This window comes from Protopterus annectens, chromosome 13.part0, assembly GCF_019279795.1.
Source record: "Protopterus annectens isolate FY-2018-M chromosome 13.part0, PAN1.0, whole genome shotgun sequence".
Lineage (NCBI taxonomy): Eukaryota > Metazoa > Chordata > Ceratodontiformes > Protopteridae > Protopterus > Protopterus annectens.
In genome coordinates this window covers 507,392,599-507,420,478 of record NC_056747.1, presented here as the reverse complement: position 1 = coordinate 507,420,478, position 27,880 = coordinate 507,392,599, and the positions used below count along the sequence as shown (strand labels likewise).

At 42.4% G+C, this 27,880-nt stretch overlaps 1 protein-coding gene across 1 annotated transcript in view; it reads right to left on the bottom strand.

The window, feature by feature from the left end:
• Window positions 1-27,880, bottom strand: part of CASTOR2 (cytosolic arginine sensor for mTORC1 subunit 2) — a 1,552,528-nt gene that overhangs the window by 86,237 nt on the left and 1,438,411 nt on the right. The window contains exon 5 of the mRNA XM_044054131.1: window positions 19,076-19,199. Coding sequence (XP_043910066.1) covers window positions 19,076-19,199 — 124 coding nt within the window. The remainder of the gene's footprint in view (window positions 1-19,075; window positions 19,200-27,880) is intronic.

Genomic DNA, 27,880 nt, shown 5'->3' with positions numbered 1-27,880 from the left:
CTTGACTATGGTGTATAGTATCCTGGGTTTGAACCTGGCCACTGCTTTTTATTTTTCATGACTGTCTAGACATGCTGATGGGTGTGTCTGTGTAAAGGCAGTTTTGGTACGACTTGCTCAACGTTGCCCATCGGTTAGCTTGTTTGCGCGATGCGCAGCTCCACGCAAACGAGGTACGCTGCTTTAAGCCTCATTTGGCTATCGGCATGCATATTACGCTCAGCTCAGTTAGGGGCACATAGATTTAGCGTGTTAGACCACTGTTCAGCTACGGGCACTCATTTTGCACCAGTTAAACCACTGCTCATCTACGGGCAGATGCACTCACTCTGTTAAACTGTAGCTCAGCTATGAGCACATCTGGCATTTTTTATTCTTTTGTTACCTCACATTTCTTCAATATAAATGGGCTATTTCATTACATTTTACATAAATTGTGGTTTTATGTGTACATATTTGTCAGGGACTTGTTTCCTGCTTATTTTGCAAAAAAAAAAAAAAAATTGGTGTTGTGGGGGCTCGAACCATGAATGCCTGCTCTTCAGCCAACATCTCTACCGCTACGCTATTGCTTCCTGGCTTATTTTGCATATTTAGTTCTTATATGCTTTCCCACTGACTGCTAACTGTAGCTGCGCTACGGGCATGCCCGCGCAAACGAGCGCACTCACGGTTAAACATTTTTACAATTTAAAAAAATATATAACATGTTCATTTATATATTTTATGTTCATAGTCTGTGGGGGCATGTGTTGTGTTGTGTTTATTCACATTTCCGTGGACTCTGTTGTGGGTGTTTACTTTGGGCACTTTTACACTTCTGGGGGCGTGTCCGCTTGCAGGGCTCGGCCTACGGACATGCCCCCTACTGTCTTACATGGACCGTGTTAGACTTAGGTGTGATTCAGCATGCTCTCATGAATATGCAAAGCATGCTGACATCACTCCGTTTAACTGCAGCCTCCGTGTAAGAGTTATAACTCTTACACGGAGGCTTCGTGAATCCTGCCCTTTATTTTTAAAATCTAATATGCTTCAATTACAAATCTTTTATTAACTATTTCTGAGTAGACATGTTTAAAATTCGTAAAAGAAGGAACAGTTTTCTGCAGTAGTGTTACTTCATAATGAAGGCATGACAGTATGTTTACTGCCATTTTGCCACTGTCAAGTGTTAAACTTGCATTTCTAGTAAGCATCATACAATTCTACTGGGAGCAGACTATTGATATGCAAGTTTTGCTTTGGTGGCCAGATGTTCCTATTTTCCAAGCGCATTTATGCCCATTTTAGATGGGTTTTGGTTTAGAGCTATTATCCAATCCTGCAAGCAACCCGATAACAGCTTTACATGATTGCTTTTATTGGATGTTCAATTTTTTCAAGTTTGTGTCATTTTATTTTTACTTAGTATTTTTGGAATTATTTGGCAATTGTTTAATTGGGCTGTATTGGGTTTGATTAGGGTTCATGTAATGGTAATTGATCATTTGTTTGTATAAAAGGTTTAGTTAACTAATGAATTTTATTCTGAAGAAGTCTCCTTGGGGTCGAAAGCGACAAAGTTGTTTATTCGCCAAGTGTGATTTACTGTTCCTGGAGGTCCTAGTTCTACCTACTCAGCAGATTTTCATCAGTTTGAACTTTACATGATGACTGCATGAAATTAGCTCATAACAGATCCCACTTTTGCCTCATACTTGTTCTTTTCCTCATAATATTTTGTTTTCTGGGGACATTTGCTGCAATTGTACAATGCATACCTCAGAAATGTTCATATGCCTCATCAATAATTTTGTGTAAAGCTTTTGGGTGTGTTCCTTGTGTTTTGTGGTTTTCAAAATCTAGAAAATCACTGAGGTTTGCAGTCACTTGACTAAATAATGACAGATGCTTAGTTGCAGACTTCACATCCCTCAGAAAATGTATCCTATGGCAAGAACTGTTACTATAACAGGTTTCTAAGTATATAAGAAAGTTATTTAAAATCTGTCGCTCATTATTTTTTTTGTTTCACTCTTGACTCTTGTGCAGCTGACAGCTGGGAAGTGCTTTGGTGGGGGGGAGGGGGGTCAGCTGTTATTTTGTTTTGTTACAATTGATTATCTGAAATACATGCAAACAACAAAGGAGCTATAATTGCTAGGTACTGGCAGCTATTGTTTGGTCATTATTTGGGCTTTACAGGACTAATGAATTTTTGTGAAGTCGAAAATATCTTATAACTACTGTCCTACGTGAAAAAAGTTGAAATAAATGGTTTTGTGTGGTAATTATTTTTCATCACAATCCGCCATCTGAGGTATACACATTCAACAAACTGGGGTTTTAACAGCTGTCTGTGGAAGAAAGCACCTTACCATCTTGTTGTGTTCTCATTGTGAACAATTATTGATCTTGATTTGCGGGTCTAATGTGCATTTGAGTGAAGTTGGAATACCTTACTGTGACACTACTGTCTACAATGAGTTTGTGTGAAATAAATTAAAATGAGACATCAGAGATGTATGTAATTAAAGTGGCTATAACTACTGGAAGTAGTAGTCTATGGATTAAAATAAGTTTCACTCATGTCATATGCTGGTCATTAATATAGATTTGCAGGATAAATGTGCACTTGTGTGAAATAAGTTGATATGCTTTACTGTGGATACTTTTCAGGACTAGTCTGTATTTTGTAAAGTAATCTGGAATGCTTTACTGTGGCCATTTTTGTCACAATCTAACATGTGAGGTGTACACAGTCAAACTGACTAATTGACAGGTAAGGATATTAGATGATTATAATGACACTAGTTTGTGGTCTTTTACGGTTGAAATGCTTCAAAATGGGAATTACTGCTTAGTAAATTTTGTTTCATTTCTTGCAGGAAAAAATGTTCAAAGGACCAAGATGACAATACACAATAATTTTGTATTGTTTAACAATAAATTATTTATCAAACAGTAAGTAAAATGTATTTAGTTTGATAATACATTAAATATATTTATCAAATAGTATATACATTATATATACTTCTGAATGAGTTTAACTTAACACTTCAGGGAACACATAAAACAGTGTTTGACAGTTACAATAAAATCAAAGGCCAAAAGAAAAAAATAAACTTTGGGCACAAACAACAGAAAACAACTCATTTGATAATTTCAACACCTCGACTGACCAAATGAATGAGGCAAAAAAAGAGAAATTAAGATTACAGTTTTAACCAATTCAAAATATATCAGTCATGAGAAAATGTTGTCAAAGCTGAAGACCGTTCCTTCAAGTCAGTATCTAAGAGAATTTTTTTTTTTGGGGGGGGGGATTTTGGATCTCTTTAATCTCAACAAACAAGCAAAAAATGATCTTCTACAAATGAAGATCTGTTTGGCTGATCTTTCCTCAGACACTGCACTGAACATTTTGATTACCAAATTATCTCGATATAAATCTGGGTAAAAATTCATAGCGAGTAAGGACCTTTAAGTAAAAAACATTTTAGAAGCCTACTCCATTTTCCTTCTTCATTCTATAGCCAGAATAAAATATAGGAATAGGTTAAATTAGACACCTCCGTTAAGGTGCTCTATAACAAACCATACATCAAATATTAACAACTTTTGTCATTCAATGCAAGCACATCCTTTTCATTAAGATTTTGCAAGCTTGAAACCTGAAACTTATATTCTTACAATTCTCATGTGTAAATTTCTTCTAATTTTGTTGCAGATTTTCATAGGGGTTCTGTGAAAAATATTTTTGAGTAGGGTTCCTTAGTACAAAACAGTTTAAGCAAAACTGCTCGGGAGCAAGTCCCGAAACACAGAGACTGAATGGTCGAAATATTGGACTTGTACATGCCAAGTCAGAGATGCCACTTCTCACAATATTCCCTCTTCTCAGAGGTATTGCAATCTCAAAGTTGTATCACGTTCGGTGTGGTATTGCCCTCCTGCAAAAAAGTTTTAAGGGGAATGATCTTCAGGATTCTCTCTTCTGAGATGTTTCAGTATTTTTTTTAGCTTTTTGGCAGTCTGCATTTCAAGTGCCAATACTCATTCCCACTTATATTTATCTGCATCAGGCTTGGCCAGAGAGATCATTCCCAAAACATCAGCATTTGCCAACTTAGTCTGTCCACTAGACAGATGAATTCCACTAGCATGTGAACTGCAAAATAAGACAGCACTCTCAAATACCACTATGACCTCTTAGCACAGGGGCTACGACCACACACTCTTTTGTTGATACACCATACTACTGTAATATTTTTAACATGAACTGAAACATCCATATGGGATGAGCGCCCTAGCACTTCTTCCCCCATTTCAATCCCATTTAATACACTTGTCTTTTGTTTTGAGCATAGGCTCCATTACTGGAGGCTTCCTGAAGTAATTTCCTCATATCCCAGGGACAAGGAATCTGGTTGCCCACCAGTGTTGCTGGGGGAGGGCCCCACAAATGGTTTTCCTAACAAAATGCTGGCAGAGGACCATCCATCTCCAAGTATTCTTGCACAACCAACAGATTTGTGACTGCAGTTTGCAGTGGTCTGTTTCCAGTTATCAATGTACCCTCAAAGTCCATTGAAGCACTCTCATGTAGCATTCTTCGTAAGGGATCCTTAGCATAGTTGCCACATTCTCTGTTGCAACACCTCCTAGAAGGTGAGGTGAAGTGAAGCATAAGTCCTGAAAGCATTCCAAGACCAAAAATGTCTGACTACTCCTAGTATCTAAGTAACAGCATAAGACGATCAATAGCTGAGAAGGTTTCACTTGGGATTTTTTAAAGCTTACTTGACTTTTCAAGGAGTGGAAGTTTGTAGCAGATAACTGCACAGATCATTTTGGGAATTGGCCACTAGGAGAACATTCATCCAAGATGAATAAAGACCATGTATACACATCATCTGAAAAGAGTGGCATCCACGGACATTTTGGTGAATACTTCTGGGGCTAGGATGGGGCCTAATGGTGGTAAAAACTCAATGACAGTGACAGGCACTACTGTAAAAATAGTGCAATATCCTGGATGTTTTTATGTTCCTGAAAATCCAGACAGCAAACCCAGTTTCATCTGGAATGCGACAAAATTCTGAGAATGAAGATGGTTAGACCACTTGATTCTTAAGATCAGCATGAAGTCCATTAATGTGTTTTACAACATCAGAGTCCCCCTGGTAACCCTGATGAAATCTCTTTGAAGTATGCCTTGACCAACAAGGACTGTACCTCAAATCCTTGTCTGAACGACGACTAAGAAACCTTAATGCTAGGCAAGGGACGTTGGAGCCAAAAGGAAGCCATAAGATGAAGCAGCATCCTTGTGTTAATTATGCTTCTTGTTCATGCCTCCATCATAAATGAAAAACCTCCCTCCAACCGTCTGAACAGGTTCGAAATTGGTATTCCCATGAGCACCTACAAAACTTCTACAGACGTTTGGGAATCACCTAGCACCCTTGACTTGCACCCACTGCTCCTGAACAGACTTAGGCATAGGATGGCATTGAGGCCTCACACTCCTATTCTTCGTGCTGCAAAATTCTGTAAATAAGGGCTGCTACCAATTATAATGCATACTGCAAAAGGTGAGTTGCAGCAGATGATGCGTCACTTAGAGCCCATAAGGGAATGATCCTTTTTCTTTATTAAGTTAGGAGGCATTTAACAGAGAAGTGCACAAAAGATACCTTGAAAGGGTCTGTGATGAACTGCAATACTTTTTTCCCCATTTTATTCCACTGCCTTAGTAACCCTTCAGGATCCACCCTCAGCCTGTCCTATACAGCCTAACACAACCTATATATTTGTCTGAGGGTTTTTTTGTTTTGGGTACTTATCACCACTGTCAGGAGGCTAATGTTAGCACCCTAGACAGTGTACTGCACTGGAGTTCTTAAAAGTGGAGGACTGGATAAGACCTGAAATGGTGATACCAAAGCTTGGAAAAAGGTCAATTGCACAGGACTGTTTTGACAGCATCCAGTCAGTGTGGTGATGACTTCTGTGATCAGCAAAGCAGGGGTCATCAATATTAGTTTTTGCAGCAGGCTCCATCACTTACACTTATGTCTGACTTCTGTCACTGAAATATTTGCCCTACTTTAATGGTATAGAAAGTTTATGGGCTTTCTTATATTTTTGGGGTAAGAGTAGACAAAGAAAACTGGCAGGTGTCTGCAAGTCCTTCAGACAAAAATATAATTTTCTAAAACTGCTTTTGCAATGCTTGGTTTCCCTCCTAAACTCAGAACATTTTTTTTGTATTTACTAGTGCAATGGTCTGGCACAAGGGAAATAAGACAGCTTGCATCAGTTGAACACTTGTATCTAATTGCTTACATACCTAACTAATAATGAGGCTATTTTTTCTAGTTTTTTTGTCCCTGTACATGCCAGCCATCAAACTACCCCCAATGGACCTCAGACCATTTGTACCTTAGAGGGCAAGTCTACCACAGAAATGAAGGTGACAGCCATCCAGGGGTTTGTCACTGAGGAAGCCAAGAGGAGTTGTGTCCTTTCCAGCAGCCAGCCTATGAAGACATTTATGATGCATTAACCTCAACCCTGGTCACGAAGACAAGCAAACTACATCAACATTTGGCTCACAAAGGCTTCCCCAGGTGGTTGTACAGCACCATGAGTCCACTGCAAAGGTTGTCAAACACAAGTGGCTTTGTAAGCCCAACACATGTACTCCCTGACCCCATCTTTTACATGTTAGCCCTTTCTCCGAAGGAACTGGTGCATTTTGCATTTGTCTTCTCAGTCTCCCACCAGGATGGGCATGCCCTTGCCAGCTTTGTCAGTCACACAAGCTGCTACCCAAATCCAAGACACCTGGGCCACATATTGGTTTATCTCTGCGCCACTGGAGCTGGCTTAGGGATAAGGCCATGACTACAAATAACCTTTTACACTTAATAAATTTAATTACAAAAGGGGAGCAATCAATCAGCAGAAAAGAACATTCTCTAAATACCTTTAGCAAAACTACCTAAACTTGCCCTTGAAAAAGCTGTACTAGAACTAACTGAATGAATAATTCAAAATATCTACCATCTTATTTTCACAGTAGAAAAAAATGGAAAACTAAATGGACAGTGAGATAGTGGAGGAAAATGTGCAACCTAGGAAAACTATTTGCCAAAGTACCCAAACATCTTAAGTGAGGGCCATAAGGAGGATGGGTCAGAAGACACTTCAGCACCAGGTATTAGCGTGCAAGAGACACCAGCAGTGGGAACCCAACACACACATGGGCATGCGTCTTCATAAAAAAAGTCTCTACTTGTTACACATTGCTTGCAATAAACTCCTGTTATTTTTTCCTTCAGCTATTTTTATTTATTTTATATTTTAGAAACAATGAAATTGGTGCTTTACTGCAAACTCGGTAAGTTTACATCAGGAAAAATTTAACTAACTGGGAGTAGCAAATCCCAATATGCAGGGTTGTGTTTTAAAGTTTTATGCTGCAGCAGGATTCTAAATGTTTATACTTTGCACTAAAACATCCCTTTTCCAAATAATTTAGAAAGAAAAGCAGCATGAAGAAAAACAGTGACGATCACTTGCAAAGCAAATTTAGTTAAATGCATTCTTGGTAAATCCTACAGTTAGGTGTGTGGTGGTGTCACAAAAACGAACATGTCATCCCAAGTGCCAGACTCCTTTGTTCTCTGACCCGTTTTGCAGTCAGATATCGCACCAAAACAATACTTACGCATGTAGGTGCGATACACAAAAGGGAGCGCTTTAAGTAGAACCCCCCCTCCCTCCCCACACATAAATCAGAGTAGCACAAATGAGATTTCAATTCTGTCATCCATCTCTGCTCTGGGGAATACAAAGTAAAAAATACCTCATCCTCCTTAGTTAATGGTACAGCTGTCACAATTACCTCCCCAATTTGCTCAAAACAAAAAAAAAATTAAAAAGCCCAGTTATGACAAATATGAAAGCTGACCATTCCTATTACTGAAGAAATATGGAAAACAGTTAAGTTTACAGTCAGAACAATGAACTCACTAGTAACGAGCATAACAGATGAGAAAGAACAGAGACAAACTGCATCCTCATTCACTATTTTTTATCACATGCTCTATAACAACTTTTCAAGACATACAACTGGAAAGCCCACAGAAATACCTCACAAAGAGGATTACAGGCCTCAAACAGATGCCCTACGCAGACTGTCTCAAAAAACTCCGGCTTTACTCTGTCGCATATTGCCTACTCAGAGGCAATCTCTGACTAACATACAAAGCTGTGTCAAACCCAGAGCTGTTGGACATGTTCCATGTAAAGAAATCCCAATCCCTCTGAGCTACACGCTCTAGGGACCTAAACCTTCTCAACACAATAAACAGAACATGCTGGAGGGATAGATTCCTATCTCAGAGACTTCCCATACTCGAACAAACTACCTATCTATATCAAGCAAAGCTCCTCATTAGCACTCTTCAAGAAAAATCTTGATGATTGGATGGGAGGGTAGGAAATTCTCCCTGGGGATCACTTTCTGTGGCTCTGCTTGACAGGGGCACAGAAAATAATATTCTTGGGTGGCAAAAGCCAGGGTACCGTTTGGCTGGGCTTATATAGGCCCTAGGGCCAATAGCCTAGTACCTACCTATGAACAAGTCACAAAGGTAGAAAAGCCTGCAGAACAAAGGTAAGATCCCAAGGGGGCGTGGAGTCCTTAACCAGAGGCTGAAGGAGAAAGACACCTTTCAGAAAGGACTTACAAAGTTTAGCCAAAGCTAAGGAGGCCGAATATTCACCCATATGGAAGTTAGAAATCGCTAATTGGACCTTAAACAGTAGAGAAGCTAGCCCCACAATTAAAAATATCTGCCAAAAAATCCAAAATGGCAAACACTGGAGCTGTGATGGGAGCCAGGTCATGCTGAGAAGCCAAGATCGAAAAACGCTTCCATTTGCTATAGGAGATCTTCCTTGTAGATGTCTTGAGAGCCGCAATCAAGATCTTCTTAATGGGAGAAGACAGCCCAGGAGTCCTGGCCATCATGGATATTGGAGCAGCCATGCTGTGAACTTTAGGCTGACTACATCAGGGTGAGGAGCCCTTGATGGGTACAAAATCAGATCCAGAACTGGATTCAGAGTCCAAGGAAGACACTATACGAGACCACAGAGTGGGGAACCACACTTGATGAGGCCAGAAAGGGGCAATGAGGATAACAGAACTCCCCAGCCATCGAGCTTTCTGAATTAACTTGGGAATAAGGGGAAGCAGAGGATATGCATAAAGTAGACTGGAAGGCCAAGCATGAACTAGAGTGTCTCTGGAGGAGTCCCCCAGTCGGGGAATCAGAGCGAAATACTCACTACACTTTGCGCTGGAACGACAGATGAAGAGACCGCAGCAAGGAAGACCCCACAATCATCTCCACTAACAACGTATTCACAGACCACTTGCAAGGCATCAGAATAGACTGGTTGAGCCTGTCCCCCAAGATGATGGACTTCCCCGGAATGCGCACTAACACCAGAAAACGCCCGGTGGAGATCACCCACTCCCACAATCTCATGGCCTTGCAGCAAAGGGGATAGGACCTGGTTCCCTCCTGTTTGCTGATATACCAGACCACTGACATTGTCCATCTGTATGGCAACAGTCCCCAGAGGAAGAGAGGCAAGGAGAGGTTGCAACGACAAAAGCACCACCCTCATTTCCAGGGCACTGATATGCAGATTGGTATTCAAAGCAGACCTAGTTCCTTGTACCTCCTTCCCATGCAATGCCCCCCAACCTGACCAGGGAGGAGTCCGTGGTCACCATGGTCGTGGGAGAGGGAAGAATAAATGGTCAACCTAGAAGAAGGTTGGAGATTGGAGACACCAAAGGGAATCCCTGCAAACACAAGACAGTCGAACAGGATGTGACACAGTAAGCTCGAGCAGGGACCATTGAACTGCTAAAGTCCACTGCAGGACCTTCATGTGAAGGCGCGCATTTGGGACAAGGGTGATCGGGGCCGCCATGGATTCCAGCACCCAAAGAACTAAGCCCGTTATGGAGAATTGGGCTAGAAGAATGTCCTGTACATAATAGTGGAGTGAAGACAATCTGTCTTGAGGCAGAAAAATGTTGCCTTGTATAGTGTCTAGTTAGGTCCTTATGAAATCCACCACCTGAATTGGTACCAGATGGGACTGTGTGAGATTCATGCTAATATCCAGGTATGGAGCTAGATGAAGATGTAATCCCTGGTCTCTACTAGCTGATGCCTGGAGGGAACGGAGAGGAGCCAATCTTCCAGGTAGAAGTAGACCTGAAATCCCTGTAGTTGCAGGTGAGCCGCTATTACTTTGGTAGACATCCAGGGGACAGTGGAGAATCCAAAGCAGAGTACTCAACTGAAAATGATGGTCTCCCAGCCATAAGCGGAGAAACCTCCGGGAGTGCCTGTCCATCTCGATATGGTAAGTATGCATCCTGGAAGTCTACTGAGCAGGTCCAGTTGTTCAACTAGAGGAAGGGCAGAATGGAATGAAGGGTGACCATTGGAAACTGTCTTGGCAACGGACAGGTTGAGGGTTGACAGGTCCAGAATGGGTCGCAAGTCCCCAGTTCTCTTTGGCACCAAAAAGAACCTGGAATAAATGCCTGATCTGGACTGGTCTGGGGGGGATGGGGTGGATGATTCGTTTTGTGAGCAGCCTGGCAATGCTGTGACTGCCTCCTCCCGTTGAATGGGGGTAATGTCTGGGAGGTGTCTGGGTGAAGCAGGGGGAATGAAGAATGGGGATATAGTAATCTCTGGATATGATCTGCAGAACTCAACGATTATCTGTAATGGACCTCCCAGGTTGTTGGGTGCAGAGATAGGCACCCCCCCCCCCGACTGCCTCCAGAGACGAGCACAGTCAGGCAATCTGAGTGTCTTGGGAAGAACCTGAGATTTCCGGAACCACAGCTTCTTGACCCCATGCTGACTCCTTGAAAAGGATCTTTGTGGAGTGGAGAAGTGGATCCCGATGGCAAGCAAGTTCCTCCCGTCCTCCTCTCTCTGGGTTAACGTATCACGCACAGTTTTCCAAATAAGGTGGAACTAAAGGGAGTGCTCATGAAAGACATCTTGAAGGGCTTCGAAAAAGCATAAAAGAGGACCCAGGAGTGTCGCCTGACGGCCACACCCATCACCGAGCCCTTGAGGCACCCTCGGTAGCATGTGAGAGAAGCCTCATGGATGTATTTGAAATAGAAGTGATGGTGACCATACGGGAAGAGAAGACCTTCTTCTCTGCTGACATGGACCCTGGGGCAGACTCAGTGACCTCCTTGACCAGGGTTCCTCTGCAGTCTGACATGTGCCAGGTAATTCAGCACATGCAAGGCAAAAGTGGCTGAAGCGTAGGCCCTCTTCCCAAAAAGATCCATCGCCTGAGACTCCATGTCTGGAGGGTGGACAGAGGAGTTCTCCTGAGCCAGCTCCTTTTTGGTGGCTGCCACAACCACCATGGCAACAACTTGGGAACCCCCTGAACCAATGGAGCTTGTCAGATGGGGTGCTTAGAATGCTATAACAGCACCTGGGGAAGGTTCAACCATGTCTGGTTCCCTCCATTCCCTAGGGGTCAGTGTCAAACGTCTGCAGGAATACACACTCGTCAGGATTGGGTTTGAATGTAGACCACCCACCACGTTGATCCAGGATCTCCATGATCTCCCCAAAGGAGACATCCTCCAGGGGTGATCGGGGGGGGGGGGGCCTTCTTCCAAGTCAGTATCATCGATGAGAGACTCTGGAGGGGAGTCTGAGTGCTTCCACTTGCATGTACGTTTCTGAGGGAGCTACTTGGGGGAGGCTCTGGAGCAGATTCATACTCTTTGGGGAGTTCCGGGATTGGAACCTCCTGGGGTGAACTGGCAGCAGGCTGTCCCCTGAGGGAGCAGGACAGAAGAGACTGGCCCAGAAGAAGAGGAAGCCAGGGCGGAATCTGAGGATGAGTGTGTCAAGGGGTCTCGACGGAACTGAGAGGAGACTTCACCACATCAAAAGCCAAAAGCGAGCAGACCCCCGAAGGGTGAATGGTCAGGGCAGTGGCCAGATCCTCCACCCTCAGTGGAAAGGGGGAGCCAAAGCCAAGCCCCCCCCCCGTCGCAGAGGCCCCAAGGGTAAGGGACAACCCTGAAAGCCTTGACATTGATGCCATCTCCTTGGACCCAACACCGAGGCTACTGCTCCGAGAGTCAGTCCGCTCCAAGGACATCTGTTGTGAACCACTTATGACAACAGTCGGTGCTGAGGTACCAGGGTCCTTCGACACCCAGGAACCTCAGACTGAAGAACTCCAAAACTGAAGGCTGGATCGGAGAACCAGGATAGTCAGACAGCATGCTCCCAGCAGGGGATGGTGCAGGCAAGACTCCCAGCTTAATCTGGGCCTGAAGGAATTTCATCATCATCCTTGTCCACCTCTGCTTCGGACAGACTCCAAGCAGACTGGACTGAAGAGGCTACTGACCCTGGCCTAGAATAACACCAAGGAGAGGTGGGGGACCGAGCCCGAGAGGTCGCCGGCTCTGGGGAGAAGCACGGAGACCAGAGCCAGGGGGAACTCCGATTTTGCTTCAGGCGGTCTTAGATGGGGGCTCGGCCGAAGAGTGCTCTGGAGACCTCTTACTAGGCCAATCCCACACTTTGGAGCATACATTCTCTCCATCCCCTGGCTTCTTAGTGGGAAATAGAGTCCCTGAAGCAGGGGAGGAGGAGGAAGGAGCCTCAGTAGGAGGCGGGAGAAGGCCCTTTAAAATAAGCTTGTTTTTCCTGTTGATCAAAGCATGGGGGTTGAAGCCTGTGCAGAGTGAGCAGGAGGAATCTAAATGGGTGCCTCCCAGACAGACAACGCAAACTGTGGGCATCAGAAGGAGGTAGCTTATACCCATACTCTGCATACTTCCGAAAGCCTGCCTTAGTATTATCAGTCATGGCAGGAAGGTCAAGCAAACACACACTACATAGAAAAGGAAAGGTAACTTTTTTTTTTTTCTTTTTTAAAGAGTATACAGACGCCGAGATATGCAAAGAGAAGGTAGGGGGTAGAAAGACAGAAAGTAGAGAAAAATAGAAGAGAATAACCCCAAAAAGGAACACTTACAATTCTGGAGCTTGGAACAATGGGAAACCCGTGCTGTTTGAATAGAGTGGCAAATGAGATCTGGGGGGAGGAGGGAGAGAAGGGCATTATGGAAAGTAAATAGTGGGAATAGGGAAGTAAATAGTGTGGGAGGAAACAGCCAGGGAATTGTTATGGCTAGGCTTGTATAGGCCCCTAGGGCTGATAGCCTAGTACCAACCTATGAACCTATGGGTAGGGGAGGAGTTTGGACTTTGGATCCAATGCTGGAGTACATGGCCGAACTGGATCTGTGCCGGATCAGAATCCCTCACGTTGAGGATCAAATGAAAACAACAACTTTAGATCACAAGTTTCAAGCAGCACCTCCTTCACATGGAGTAGGAGTCATCAAAATAAATGTCTTCACTTTGGGCAAAAAATATACTAAGGACCGGAAAAAGCATGCAGTCACGGAGGTCAAATGAGGCATTTGGACAAAAAACGTGACCATACGACTAATCTGCATAAAGATGACATAAGCAGACCCACAGCAGTTAGTTGTATTGGGGTTAATTCCCCAAGTGAACCAGTGGGTGAAACCAACATTTCTCTGGCCAACAGAATTACACTGGTCTTACCATCATCTAATGGAGAGTGTATGCTTACAAAATGGGATGAAGCAACAGGAATGAGAAGACATCTGCTGATGATGCTCGTTTGCACAGATGTTTTGTGTAAAATATTTAAAGTTGGTGGTATCCTGTGGACACAAATTAGTCTATATGTTAACACCCCCAATTTCTCCAAGTCTTTGGAAGGTGTCTCTGTTTAGATGTTATTCACGATAGCCGCTCAGTATTCTTCATATATATATATATATATATATATATATATATATATGTGTGTGTGTGTGTATATATATATATATATATATATATATATAATTTCTAGCAGCAAAATGGCCCTGTCCTTGCACCAAATCCCTCCAATAAGTTTCTTTGTTCTCTATTAAAATCAAAAGTATCATGAAAAAAACCTACTCTTACACTCCCCTAGATGTATTTCTCAGATGAATATGTAGCAGTTTGAATTCCATAAATCTCAGTGTTCTGACAAAATCCCGTCAACGCTTTAGTCCTCTGCATTTACTTGAAGAAACCTCCAGAATGACTACCTTTTTTCTGGGACAGGAATATTCTAGCTACTACTGTGTTTTTGGGTAGGTCCCAGACAAATCATGGAGATGTTAAGTGTAAGAATAGACTTACGGACACATAAGAAAAAGTCCAAATTCTGTAGGCGGGCCAGATAAAACTTAAGATTTACCTGCTATTCCTTTTCAGTTTGAGACTACAACAAGCGGTTATCTAGGTACACACATATATATATATATATATATATATATATATATATATATATATAGATGTTTCTAGTTTTCAGAACTACCACAACTGCAGCCATGAATTCTGCAATCACCCTGCAGCAGTACAAAGGACAAAGACATGAACTGTAAGCAGAGATCCCCTGGCCCGAATCTGAGCAATGGGTGTGGGCTCTCTGCACACGGCAATATGTAGGGTAGGTATCCTTGTGGTTTGCAGTGACTATGAATGCCCCAGACATCAGCAAAGGGAGAAGGGACTGCAGAGTGAGCATTCTGAACATTCGGACCTTTAAAGTTAGGACTAGTCTAGAATGGCGAGAGTGGTATGCCAGTCTTGAGGACCAAAAGGACTGCAATAAAACCTTGTCATTCCCTCTTCTTTGGGGACCTTTTCTATAGCTCCCTGCATTCATAAGTGATGGAGAAGGGCCTGGCTAATGCTATTGTTCCACTCAGGAGAATCACCATGAAATGAGGAAAGGTTTTAAACTCATAACCAGAAAAGATTGTGTTTAAGGTCCCTACACCTGAGGTGATCTTTGCTCAACTGCGTCTGAAGGGGTTGGGCTGGCCAACATCACAAAAGACTAATTTTAGAGCAAGGAAGGGCTTTCCAGCAGAGTCACGGTTGGACCATTAGGGGCTAGTACCATGAAGTCTCCCCATCTTACCAACTTTTGCCTTTTTATTTTTGTTTTCTGAATACTTTACTTTTTCTAGCCTGCGGACTTCTCTTAGATAGAGTCAAGTAACTGGCCAGCTCTAACCACTGGGGTTGCAGGAGAAAGAAATGTGTAAAAAAATAGACATGTTTATTCTAATTAATGCCATCTGATGACTTACTACAGAGCCACTAAATCCAGATATCTCAAAACTCAAATGGCCATGAGGGCTACACATAGATTAGTACATTAAGAGGGGGGCTGCAATCTTCAAAAACAGATAGAAAGTCAGTGCCATTAGGAATGCAGTACAGAGGTTTCACACAGCCACAGTTATGCAAGTTTGAGGGGTGTGTGAGACCCTGAGGTCCACAAGTTCTACACTAATGAAAGAACATAAATGACTACTTGAAAACATTTTAAATCGTATGCCCACATCCATTATCTCACAGAGCAAAACCACATATACCTTTAAAACTGGGTGGAGAAAATGAAATATAACATTAAAGAACAGCGTTTTCCCTTGCAGGCTCCATCTAAATACCCTAATCTATAAATATACTGCCAAAAAGTTCAAACCATCTCAAGGAAAAGTACAAAACTGAACACTGCTTGTCCTTCTGTGGTGTGATCTTGAATGAGTACTTGGAGATCAGAAATGTGGGAGAAGGGGGATCACATGGTGGGAATACAACAGGAAACAGCCCCCCCCCATGCAAAACCATTGGTGAATAGTGTGCTCTTCTAGAATGCATTCAGCTATAGTCAAGTCGTCTGTAGGATGCTGCATGCATGCACACAATTCAACAGATTCTAACAGACTCAAAACAAACATGTATTTTGTACTTAGTATATCAGGCAATGTGACAGAGAGACCATTATAACTGCTAACATTTCTTCTTTTGCATTCCACTGCTAGGGTCCTCTCTTCTGTTCCCATACTTCTAAGGACAAGCAAGCACCACCTGCAGGCATATGTCACAGTGTCACTTCTGCATCCCTCAGTTTGAGCCTCAGCCTTTGAGGAAGCACAGCCTTGCAAGACAAGGAAAAAACAACTTAAAAGGATGCATACATTTATGTACGCATTTATATACAAGTACATATAGTATACAGATACACACACATATTGGTATGTGTACACAGCATTATCTTAACACTTTTAACATAAGACACATGCATGCTTATTTGACGGACTTGCAGAGAACTCTTAGCATAAACCATAGCTGCTGGACAAAAGGGGCTACTTGACAAGCTTCTGCTGTGTCACATACCTGCCGTATACAATGTCATGATACAAAATGTATGCAACAAGTACCCTAAAACCAAGGAAAGATTGAAACCCAATCCATATACATATCTGAGATGCATCAGCTAAAGCTCTCAGGTTTGGCCGCAAATGCAATACCAGGTTTTAAAAAACAGTATTACATTAAAGAGCGATCAGGAGTGGCTGATTGCGTCTCCAATACTTTGTGCCTGGGGCAGTTGCCCCTCTCACCCCATCCCAGCTATGCTTCTGGTTCTTTGTGACGGCTCTCAAAGCCAGGGAGACTGAAGACCATTCTCTTCTCAAAAAAGGAGTTAGACAGCTGTCAGGAATGTCACAACTGGGCTGTCAATGTCACACTCCTTAGCAAATTAGTTTTAACATCCAGGGAGATTGGACTGCCTGACACTTGAAAGCCCTTCTCATTACACAAAGGCCTTCGTTTTTTTTTTTTTCTGGTCTGAAAATAAACTGTAGGGCCAGAGAAGAGATTACAGAAAATATTTGTTATTGTCAAGGGCCTGCTTCCTCTTCCAGATGTCTTCAGTCAATTCCTGGGAAGCCTTTTCAAACAGAACTTCCTTTAGTAGAGCCATCCAAGGTGAACTGCCTGAGCTCTTCCTCACAGGAGACAGCCTCAGTCATGCCATCTTCTGTCGGCATATTCCACATTCTTAACTTCCTAGCCACAGCACCCATGCATTCAAAAGGACTATGGCCACAAGGCAATCCACTGAAGAACCTTTACCAAGGCTCTTAACCAGCAAACACCATTCCCTGACACATGGATAAGGCAGAATTTAAAGTTTTTTCAAGGTTTGACCCACTAGGGAGGACTGGAACTTGGAAATGTTAGAAAGACTTCTGAAGGATCTAAATGAACTAGGCAGAGAAAAACACAATCTACCCATGTTCAAACCTTTGACTCCCTGACAAGCTTCAAATTAGTTCTTGGGATCCAAAATGAACAGAGATCATACAACAGCTAGATTAAGATTTATATGTCAATTCACTCAAGACAGGGTCTTGCAGGTGGCATTCACCTTGTTAGGAATAGTATTCATATGCTTCCTGTCAGAAAAAAGTGCATCGCTGAGCAGAGGCTCCGTAGGTTGCAGACTCAAGACTGCTGCACCACTTTCACCTAGGAGCTGTACAGAGGGAAGATTTCACCATTTTTAAGAGATGAAAACCTCCATATCTTTAGTCTCCTTTCACATGGCACAGTGGGAAAACTGGACTTCTTCAAACCCAACCCCCAGGATGGGCAGCAGAGTGGTTCAATGGAAAGATCTTTGCCTCACAGTTAAAAGCTCCAGGGTTCAATCGGGACATCTGTTCACTGTCTTTGTGGTGTCTACATACTCTAATGTCTGCAATGACTTTCTCTAGGTACTCCAATTTTTCTCCCACTTCAGAAAAAGATGCTGGAAAACGGTTTCCTCTAAACTGCCCATATAATTAAATTCACATTTGCCCTTGTGGCCTAGGTCATGAATTAAATGGTCTAATACATACCCCTTTCATTAACCTGGTTAACAAATGACTAAGGAAAATGGATGCATAGACTCATAGATTCAGACTCAGATTCGTACTAGGCTAACTGCCCTTGCGAGCCATTTTAAGCATAGCCAATTATCCCTTGTGAGACTCAAACCCTGCACCTTGTGTTTGTAAGGCAAAAACTTTAACCATTCGTTGGATAGGCCTGCACAAGGCCTGCTTCTTGCTCATAGGTTGTAACAGCTTCTGCTAAGGGTGCAATTCTATGCTCACAAGGACAGATCCTACCACACACTGACGTTCACTTGCCTGTGATCCTAATTACTGCATATCTTGGGTTATATTCAAGATGCCACAAGTACATTTCAATTGCCTATATTTCCTAAAGTACTAAACACAGGACTTTTTCCATGATAAATATCAGAAATGAGATATTTGAACAGTAGAAATAGAGTTAGTGCATGCAAGGGCTTGGTATGCTGTCCTAGCCCAGTGCACAATCCCATGGTGAGCACCAGCTGAAGATAAGTGTACCCGGACCATGGCAGCTCTCTCTCGTCTTTCGGCTTTTCCCAGTTAGGGGTCGCCACAGCGGAACTCCGGTCTGCTAATGATTGGCAGTAGATTTTTACGGTGCCAAGATGCCAGCCTGATGCCCAACCTTCAAAGAAGGCACATCCATTCACGCACACACCTACCTGCCCATGGCAGCTAATAAAAGAAAAAATAAAACTGAGGAATGCTGGAGAAGAAATTTCCAACAGTCAGGTCACTGTGGAGTTTTCCTGGCAGCAGATCTGTTTGTTTCTTATTTCACGAAGGATCTCTAAAACTGAGCCAACTCTCTACTTTACATTGAAGCTTCACTTAAGTATACTATTCCATTCTTTCCTCGCTCTGTAATCCTGTATGCAAACAAATAGCTACTTACTGCCACCTCCAAATTTCAGAAAGCTAAACACCTAAAACTCAGGATTTTGACTACTGCAGGACTATGTTTTGCTCACACTAAATTGAAATAATAAATAAAATGTAGAGATCTGGGCAACAAGTAAGGGCTTCCAGATAAGTATTAAAGATACACCAAGTAACATGATTATATTCTGAAACATGCACAAACATACACACACAAATTACTACTGCACGTAGAACCAGTTCTTAGAGACTTACCCATTGGAGTAAAACATGACATCCATAAGGAGTGTGGCAATGGTTGGAAGTGTAACAGGATCCAGACTGGTGACACAAAACATATTACTAGGACTAGAGAGTGGGTGAACGATCCGCCGTTCAGCTGCAAGACAAAGAAGAGAGTTAAGTGTAACATTTTCTACATAAACAGACTCACTTACTTGAAAAGGGTAAAAGTACCCTGACCTGAAGGTAAATATGTTATGACAAATGAAAGCAATGCTCATAAGTTGTATTTATAAACTTATAAAGTTTTGGGAGTGTACTCCACAATATTCTGCTATATTTGTTAGGAATGCTTAATCTGCTTTAAGAGGGGAAAAAAATCTACTAAATTACCAAAAGTCTGGCTAGCTTTTCTCCTTTAAATAATACACTTCATTAACCGGGTTACCACACAGTATAGCATCACCATTATGGAAACTCGGGTATACAAACTGTATTTTATGGTTTAACTACCTATATCAAAGTACATGTACCCCAACCCCCAAAAAGAATCAAATCATTTGATATTTTTATATGAATAGTTTATTTTTTACCACTTTCTGAAACTAATTCAACAGTTTTAGGCACACAGTTAAAATATACTTCTTGAACAAAGTGTAAAAATAACCATATGCATGTAAAAGCACATGTGCATGCATGCACACGTGCATCTATTAAAAAAAAACACACCACTGCATTATCAATACTCTGTCTTAGGTTGAAGCAATCTGGTTAGTTTAATAAGAGACGGACACAAGGGTGGCACATCAATCTGAAAGGAGAACAGTATCGCTAGAATGAATACATCCTCAATGACAAAGCAAATCAATCCAAATGTATTAAAAAAAACAAAAAAAAAAATGCAATCCAAGTGATAATCTCTCATGAATGTTTTACCACTATTGCTGACAATCGTATCAAATGTCTCTATTATTCCTTTTGTGAGAAGAGAAAATAAGCCTTAACTGAATTTACCATGTTCACCTAAATAAGAACTTGGAAAAAAATACATTCAAATATTAAGTATATTGCAACATTTTACAATTACATAAAATTAGACAGTAAAATATGTTTAGTGTATTGGTCATGTTCATACCTTTACGGTGATTCTGAGGCTAGCAGGAATGTAGAAACACCACCTCAGATGTTACTTTTGCTTTTTTGTTTTATTTACTTTGAGAATCGTCGTTCCACCTTTAAAGATTTTTTGGATGAATGCCTTATGAACTTGTGACGTCATAGTTACTGCTGTAATGGCAGCTGCTGTGAGTAATATGTCTGGCAACTGAAATGGTGAAGAAACGGCTGGCATTGAATTGTCATCTCTGGAATATGTTCATGATGTAACAGGAAGCAATCATTACTGATATCCACTGTTAATGTCTGATAGTAGTAATACAGAACTCGGAGCATGGGAAATGGCAGCAATCTATGGCCGCCTCTTTTAGGGAGAAATGATTGGTAATCCTGATCCTCAATTAGTTACTTCTGTCTGCTGCACTTTGATCTGGGGCCCTGAGTATAAAGTTTCAGTAACAGCTGTTAGTGGCTTCAGTAGTTATCAGTACAGGTTTTTTTTTTTTTTTTTTTTTTGTAGGATGAGGGAATGTGATGCTTCCATTTTCCAAATCGTATTTTTTTTTGTAAACAGATGCAAATGCCATCATATGTACAGTGCTGTTGTGCAAAGGCATTAGTGAAAAGTAGTCCATTCAAGTGCTGAACTGGAAGCAATTTGACGAGTGTAGGTTGTAATGTAATAATGTGCTAGTGTTTCAATAGCACCTGTAATGTCATTTCTGTAATGTTCTGCGCTATGCTCACAGTATCACTACCACAAAACCCAAATCAGGATCAGATTGCAATTACTGCTGTTATAAACTTAGAGCTGAAACAATACCAACTTTTCTGTTACTATGCATGTTTAGACAGATGACAGTAACCACCAAATGGCTTCAAAGAAAAATTAAACGTTTATGAGAAATGCACCAAAAAAATGAAACGCAACACTAGCAGCAAAAGTATACGAGAACAGTCTGAGCAGGAAACATTGCACCTTGCACCAACAACAGGCAAAGCCCTTTAGCTCATTTCCAAATACAGAACCAGCTGCCTTCTTCATAAGACTTTAATAAAATAAACATTACAAAATAAATTTCGCTTCTCCCCTCACTGATGGAAGGTAAGTCAATGAATGGCTGTTCACAGAGACAGCTACAAATGGTAGATTAAAAAAATATAATCGCTTTTCATTTTAAACCAGAGGACAATTAATTCGTATGAATAATGCAAAGTGGCTATATCAAATGATTCTTCCAATGTCACCAAAAGAAAAGGCAACCCTCAAAATAATATAAAAAAAATTTACAAATGCACAGTATGAAAAGTTACTGTAGTCATACACAATGCACAGATAAAAACAAAGTGTAGTACATGCAGTCTGGACACAAAGGGACACTGGACTGCCAACTACAGAATATATGACACACTTCCTGCTTCTGCACTGACTTCTGATACCCTACCATAAAATAACGGGTCTATATTAGAACATCGTAAGTTTAATGGTTCGAATCACTAAAAGTCGACCTTTAATGAGCGAACCATTAAAAATTCGAATGTTCAGAAAAAATAAATAAAAAAAAAAAAAGAAATTCTAAAGGGTGTAGAGGCAGAAAGCCCCGCTGCGCCCTCCACATCCCTCGCTACTTAAATATACCAACTCCGAGACCGCACTACATTGAAGTAAACGGAAATCTCCCCTTACGGAGCAATCAGTATCATTTTTGGCTTCTCCTGTCTGACCTTGAGGAGTACCTTGGTGAATAGAGGCAGAGGAGTAAAGGCATATACTGTTAGGTTTTTCCAGCTGAAAGATAGAGCATCCACTTTCCATGCTTGTTTGTGAGAAGTCCTTGTGCAGAATCTCTGTAGTTGGCAGTTGTGAGGGGAGGCAAATAGGTCTATGTCCGGGCACCCCCATTTCCTTGTTATCATGCTGAAGACTTGTGGATCCAGTTTCCACTCATGGGGATCCATTATGTTTCTGCTTAGTTCGTCTGCCAGAGTATTTATCCTTCCTGGCAGGAATTGTGCTTGCAGATGTACTTGGTAAGTCAGTGCTGTGTCCCACAAGTTCATTGCTAGTCTACAGAGGGGGTAGGAATGCATGCCCCCCTGCTTGTTTATCTATCACATGACTGTAGTATTGTCCGTCTATCAGTTGTTGTCCTGGATGAAGTAAATCCTTGAAGGCTGTCAGGGCATCCTGAACAGCTAGCATCTCTTTTTGATTGATATGTAGATGCATTTGACTTGCGGACCATGTACCCTGAATACATCTTCCTGCCATATGGGCCCCTCAGGCATAATCTGATGCATCTGTTGTCAAGGTCTGCCTTGCTGTGGGTAAGATGAATGGCTGTCCAGTGTTGAGGTGACAGGCTTTTGCCCACCATCGAAACTCCTGTTGCAGGCAGGGAATGAGGGTAATTATTGTTTCCAGGCTGTGGCAATGTTGAGTCCAAACACTTTTTAGATACCACTGAAGTTTCCTCATACGCAGTTTTGCATATGGAATTAGTAGTATGCAGGATGCCATGAAGCCCAAAGCCTGCAGAATTTTTCTTGCAGATAACTGGGTCTTTGTTGCCAACATTTTGAAATACGTAGTCAGTTGTCTGTGTTGGTCTGGCGTGAGATAAGCCATCTAGGCAGTTGTATTTAAGCTTGCACCCAGGAATATTATCTCCTGAGAGGGTAAGAGTTTTGATTTATTTTCGTTTACTGTGTACCCTAGACCTGTTAGTAATCTTTTTACAAAAGCCAGATGCTGTAGTAGAATGTCCTTGTTCTCTGCTTGAATAAGGCAGTCGTCCAAGTAAGGATATATTTGTATTCCTCTGTCTGTAAAATGCGATTACTGGTGCCAGGCATTTTGTGAAGACCCTGGGCGCGATAGATAAGCCAAAGGGCAGTGCAGAGAATTGGTAGTGCATTGAGCCAGCTATAAATCTGAGGTATCTTCTGCATGATTGTCTGATTGGGACATGCAGATATGCCTTTTTTAGGTCTAAAGTCACAAGCCAAGCTTTCTTGCCCAGCATGGGCAGAAGCTGCTGCAGAGTTAACATTATGAATTTTGGAATATCCAGGTATGTTTAGGATAGACAGGTCCAGTACTGGTCTCCAGGCTTTGTCCTTTCTGGGTACCAAGAATAGCCTTAAGTAAATTCCTTGTCCCTGCTCTTGCTGTGGTACTTGCTGAATGGCTCTCATGTCCATGAGAGATAAAACTTGTTTTTGTGCCTCTGCTCATGGATTAAGTGGCAGGTCTGGCATACCATTTAGCCTTGGCAGGGTGTGAAAGTGGAACCTGTAGCCTTGAGATACGGTATTTAAGACCCATTTGTCCTGGGTGATCATATGCCAATTTTGTGAAAAAAGTGCTAGTTTTCCCCCCAAAGGACGGTATTTAAGACCCATTTGTCCTGGGTGATCATATGCCAATTTTGTGAAAAAAGTGCTAGTTTTCCCCCCAAAGGAGCTGCCAGAAGATAAGTGCTTGGTGCTGACAGGGGGAAGTCATTGAGACTGTTTCCTGTATGGCTGTGATTTTTCCTCTCCACTTTTGGAGGTAGGATACCCCATTGTTTAGGCCTGTATGAGCCTTGGGGCTGTGATCTGCCTCTGGGGCGTCTGTATCTGCCTCTCTGTGGCCTGTCTGACACTGGAAAGGACCAATTCTTTGTAGGCCAGTTCCTGCTAAATCTGGGAGGCTGTACCTATAAGAAAAACTTCACTGTTTGAATAGATTTAGCTTTGTCCTTTATTTTCTTCAACACCTCTTCTGCTTTAACTCCTAACAAGGTATCATGTTGTAATAAAGCATCTAATAGTTTTGCTTTAACATGATCGGGCAGATTCTGTTCTTTTAACCAAGCATGCCTCCCTAATGACAGAACCTGTAACTGCGGCTCTGCAAGGAGGCCACTAGAGAATCAAAACCACATTGCAAAGTATGCTTTCCCACTTGTTCAGCCGCATGCAATAAATCCTGCATTTCTTTTTCTGCACATTCTGAATTTGCCAACATTTTCTGTTTAAGCAATGACATAAGATATTGCTGATATTTAAGCATATGAAACTGACAATTTAAAGCTCTTACATCCAAGGTAGCAGAAGTATAAATCTTTTTTCCCCCATCTGTCCAGGGCCCTTGATTCCCTATCAGAGGGGATAGGGTTTTTTGCAGTGGAAGCCTTGACCCCTTTGGGACCCTGAGAAATAGTTTCTGAGTCAGCAGCAGGGTTTTTGTAAAGAAATTTATGTGAATCAGGAACCCTGTAGTATCTGTCTGGCTTAGCAGCTGGTAGTAAAGAGTCAGGAGACAGACCGGACTCTGAAAATGCATCATCTACAATGTCTAAAACAGGAGGAATAGCAAGGGGCCTGTGCTGAGGTAATAAAAGGAAGTCTCTGAGCCTTTTCTTGGATTCTGAGTAATCTTGGCTCTCCCAGTTGAAGTGCTCCCTCATAGTATGCAGGGTCTCCCCAAAAGAATAATCCTCAGGAGGAGAGGCTGAAGGGATAGATTCTTCAGCATCAGAATCCTCATAGAGAGGAAGGGAATATTCCTGTTCAGAAGAGGAATCAGAGGAAATGGAAACCTGATCTGAAGATTCATATTCTATCTCTTGCCTAGGCCTCTTATCAGGAGGGGGATGGGAACTCCTGATCGAAGTAATTAGGTCTTCAGCCACTTTAAGCATCTGTTTTTAAGGCATGTAGGCCTGTCCAGGAGAATGCTGTACTTGGTTTCTTTGTCTTTAGAGCTGCTTTAGTCTTTGCCTTTGAAGATGAAGTTCGTTTTACATATAACTGTGTAGGTCTGAAAACACCCTCAGAAGCCGATGCCTGCTCAGCGGCTCCGGACCCATCTGAGGGAATACTTTCAGAGTGTCCAATACCTTGAGTTTCCAGGGGCCTAGTCGGCTCCACGTGGGAGTCGGAAGTGGCCTGTGGCTCTGAGGTAGTGGGCGTCAGGGGTTGCGAAAGCGCCTCACTGAGAACTGGTGAAAGGCCTAACACAAGCCTCATCGTCGGTTTTGGACCTTGGATGCCTGTCCTTTTCTTTGCGCTTTTTATAAACTCCGGTATTCAGCAGTTCCGACGGCATTATATAATTGAATCTTCTGCCAAAGTAATGAAATGCAAAATCGTACAAACGCTTAATAGTGTGTTGGTTAAATCTAGCACAAAACTGACAACTAGCAACGTCGTGGTCAGGGCCTAGGCAAAGAATACAGTAAGAATGAAAATCCTTATGAGGTATTTGCTTCCCACAAGAAATACAATTAACTTTTTCTGACATCGGTCTGGAGCAAGAAAAAAGTTTCCCCAATGGGGTACTTTGAAAATCTCAGGAGTCGGCCGACCGGCACATGCAAACTGCTTTTGCTTCAGGCACCGCGCAGCAAGAAAGACTGAAGAAAATGGCGTCGGCTGCATCTTTTATACCCCTGGTGCACTGACGTCAGGGAGGAGGCGACAGCAACCGACGCCAGACCTAGACTTTGGAACTCGGGCCGACAGCGGGTAGCCTGCCAGCACGATAACCCAGTTGTAATGACTGCATCAGTGAAACATGATGAACATCTTAACATACTAGAAAATGTTTGAGTATGTCACTGTTGCAGTAGTCCTGACTAATGGGACTTCTGAGACCAGCACCCTCCTTTTCCTCGAGGTATGTCAGATGCCATCCCTTCTGGGACATCAAGACATTCCCATATAAAACAAGCATCTAATCATGCAATATTAAAGCTTTCTTGCCCAGGGATCCAGACTACAAACAGTGTAAGCTAAGTGCTACGGATCAGAGATGATGATGAGAAGCATACAGCAAGAAGATTTCCCAAGTGCTAAGATGGGAAGACAGGTAGAAATAGGAGTCCCCAAATCTTAGACCTGAATAGACCCAAGGCTCTGTAAAGTGGGAAGGAGAAAAAGATATTTTAAGGACAGAACACCAGACCCTATCACAGGACACCCTGTAGTGAGAGACAGAGAGAAAGAGAAGAGGGCAGAGTGAAGATAGTAATGTAACAGTGATCTATGCAAACATCTGCTATTATGGTCAAGTTCCTATACAACTGTACTAAGTATTTTTATTTATGTCACTATTGCAGCAGTCCTGATTGCAAGTGTGATTACCAGAGTTGCAACATGAAAGAAATGCGGATGAAACAGAAGGTTTACAAAATGGCTGCAGCAAACCCAGCTCTTGCCCTGAAGTACTGTGCAGCTTGCAATACATTAAAGTAAAAAACAAAGTAAAGGACTCCTTCCACTGAAAATACTGCCAAAAAATCCAAATAATAAATCCAAAAGTAAGGCAAGTACTACCCACAGTGTAAGAAGCAACTTCACTTTATTAAGACAATAAAAGCAGTATCATAAGTGCTTTCGGGTAAATCCCTTCATCAGATGATAAAAAGTACAGTTTTGTACCTACAATAAATGTAGATGTTCGAGTGCTCATACAGCTGCAGTCATAACAGATGGGTTATCCTGCCATCAGGCGGGTCCTCAGTCGGCCGAATTCCAAAGTCTAAGTCCGGCGTCGGTTGTCGTCGCTTCTTCCCTGACGTCAGTGCGACAGGGGTATAAAAGAGGCAGACGACATTTTCTTCAGTTTTTCTTGCCACAGATGTCAGGTGCCCCCAGAAGGAAGGCAAACATAATGTTATGCAAAGATGCAATGTTGACAAATCAAAAACAGTAGTTGCAAGCAAATACACCATAAAAGAATACCCCAAAAAGGTTATATGAAAAGTGTTTGTCATAAGGCCTGTCCTAAGAGGGGATGGAGGGAGGGAAACCTGGACTGCAGCTGTATGAGCACTCGAACATCTACATTTATGGTAGGTACAAAACTGTACTATGTTCATCGTGCATACAGCTGCAGTCATAACAGATGGGTAGAATCCCAAAGCTAAGTAAGGGTGGTAGGCACTAAGTGGAACTAGGAGGGGCTAGGATGCCCTGCAGGACTGCTGTGGCAAAGCCCACTCTAGATTTTGAGTATAGAGGGAAGTGATAGTGCTTGGAGAAAGTGTGCACTGAACTCCAGGTGGCTGCTTCCAAAATGTCTTTGGTAGGGACCCCCCCCCCCCCCCGAGGATGGCTGCAGAGGTAGCTGTGGCTCTGGTGGAGTGGGATCTGATGCATGCAGGCACAGTTTTTCCATGGAATGAGTAACAAAAACGTATGCAGTGGGCTATCCATTTTGAAATTGTCTGTTTGGAAATAGCCTTTCCCTGAGCACCTACAACATAGGACACAAAGAGTTGCTCAGATTTCCTGAATGGCATTGTTCTGTCCAAGTAGTAACGAAGTTGTCTGTGAATGTCCAAGGAATGTAGTAGTCTTTCCCCTTTGTTGTGTGGATTAGGATAAAAGGTAGGTAAGTGGATAGTCTGATTCAAAACTACACTGGATACTACCATTGGCATAAAGGTAGGATTGGTTCGTAAGGAAACTCTGCCCTGATGGAAAATGATGAATGGTTGCACAGCCATGAGGGCCTGTAGCTCTGAAACCCTCCGTGCTGAGGTGATAGCCAGAAGAAAGGCAGTTTTCCATGACAAGTACTATAACTCTGTTGAAGAAGCTGGCTCGGAGGGAGGAAGGGTCAGCTTTTCCAATACGTAGTTGAGGTCCCAAGCAGGGACTGGTGGTTTCCTTGGGGGTTTTAAATTCTTTGCCCCTCTGAGGAACTGCCTTAAGAGAGGGTGAGAG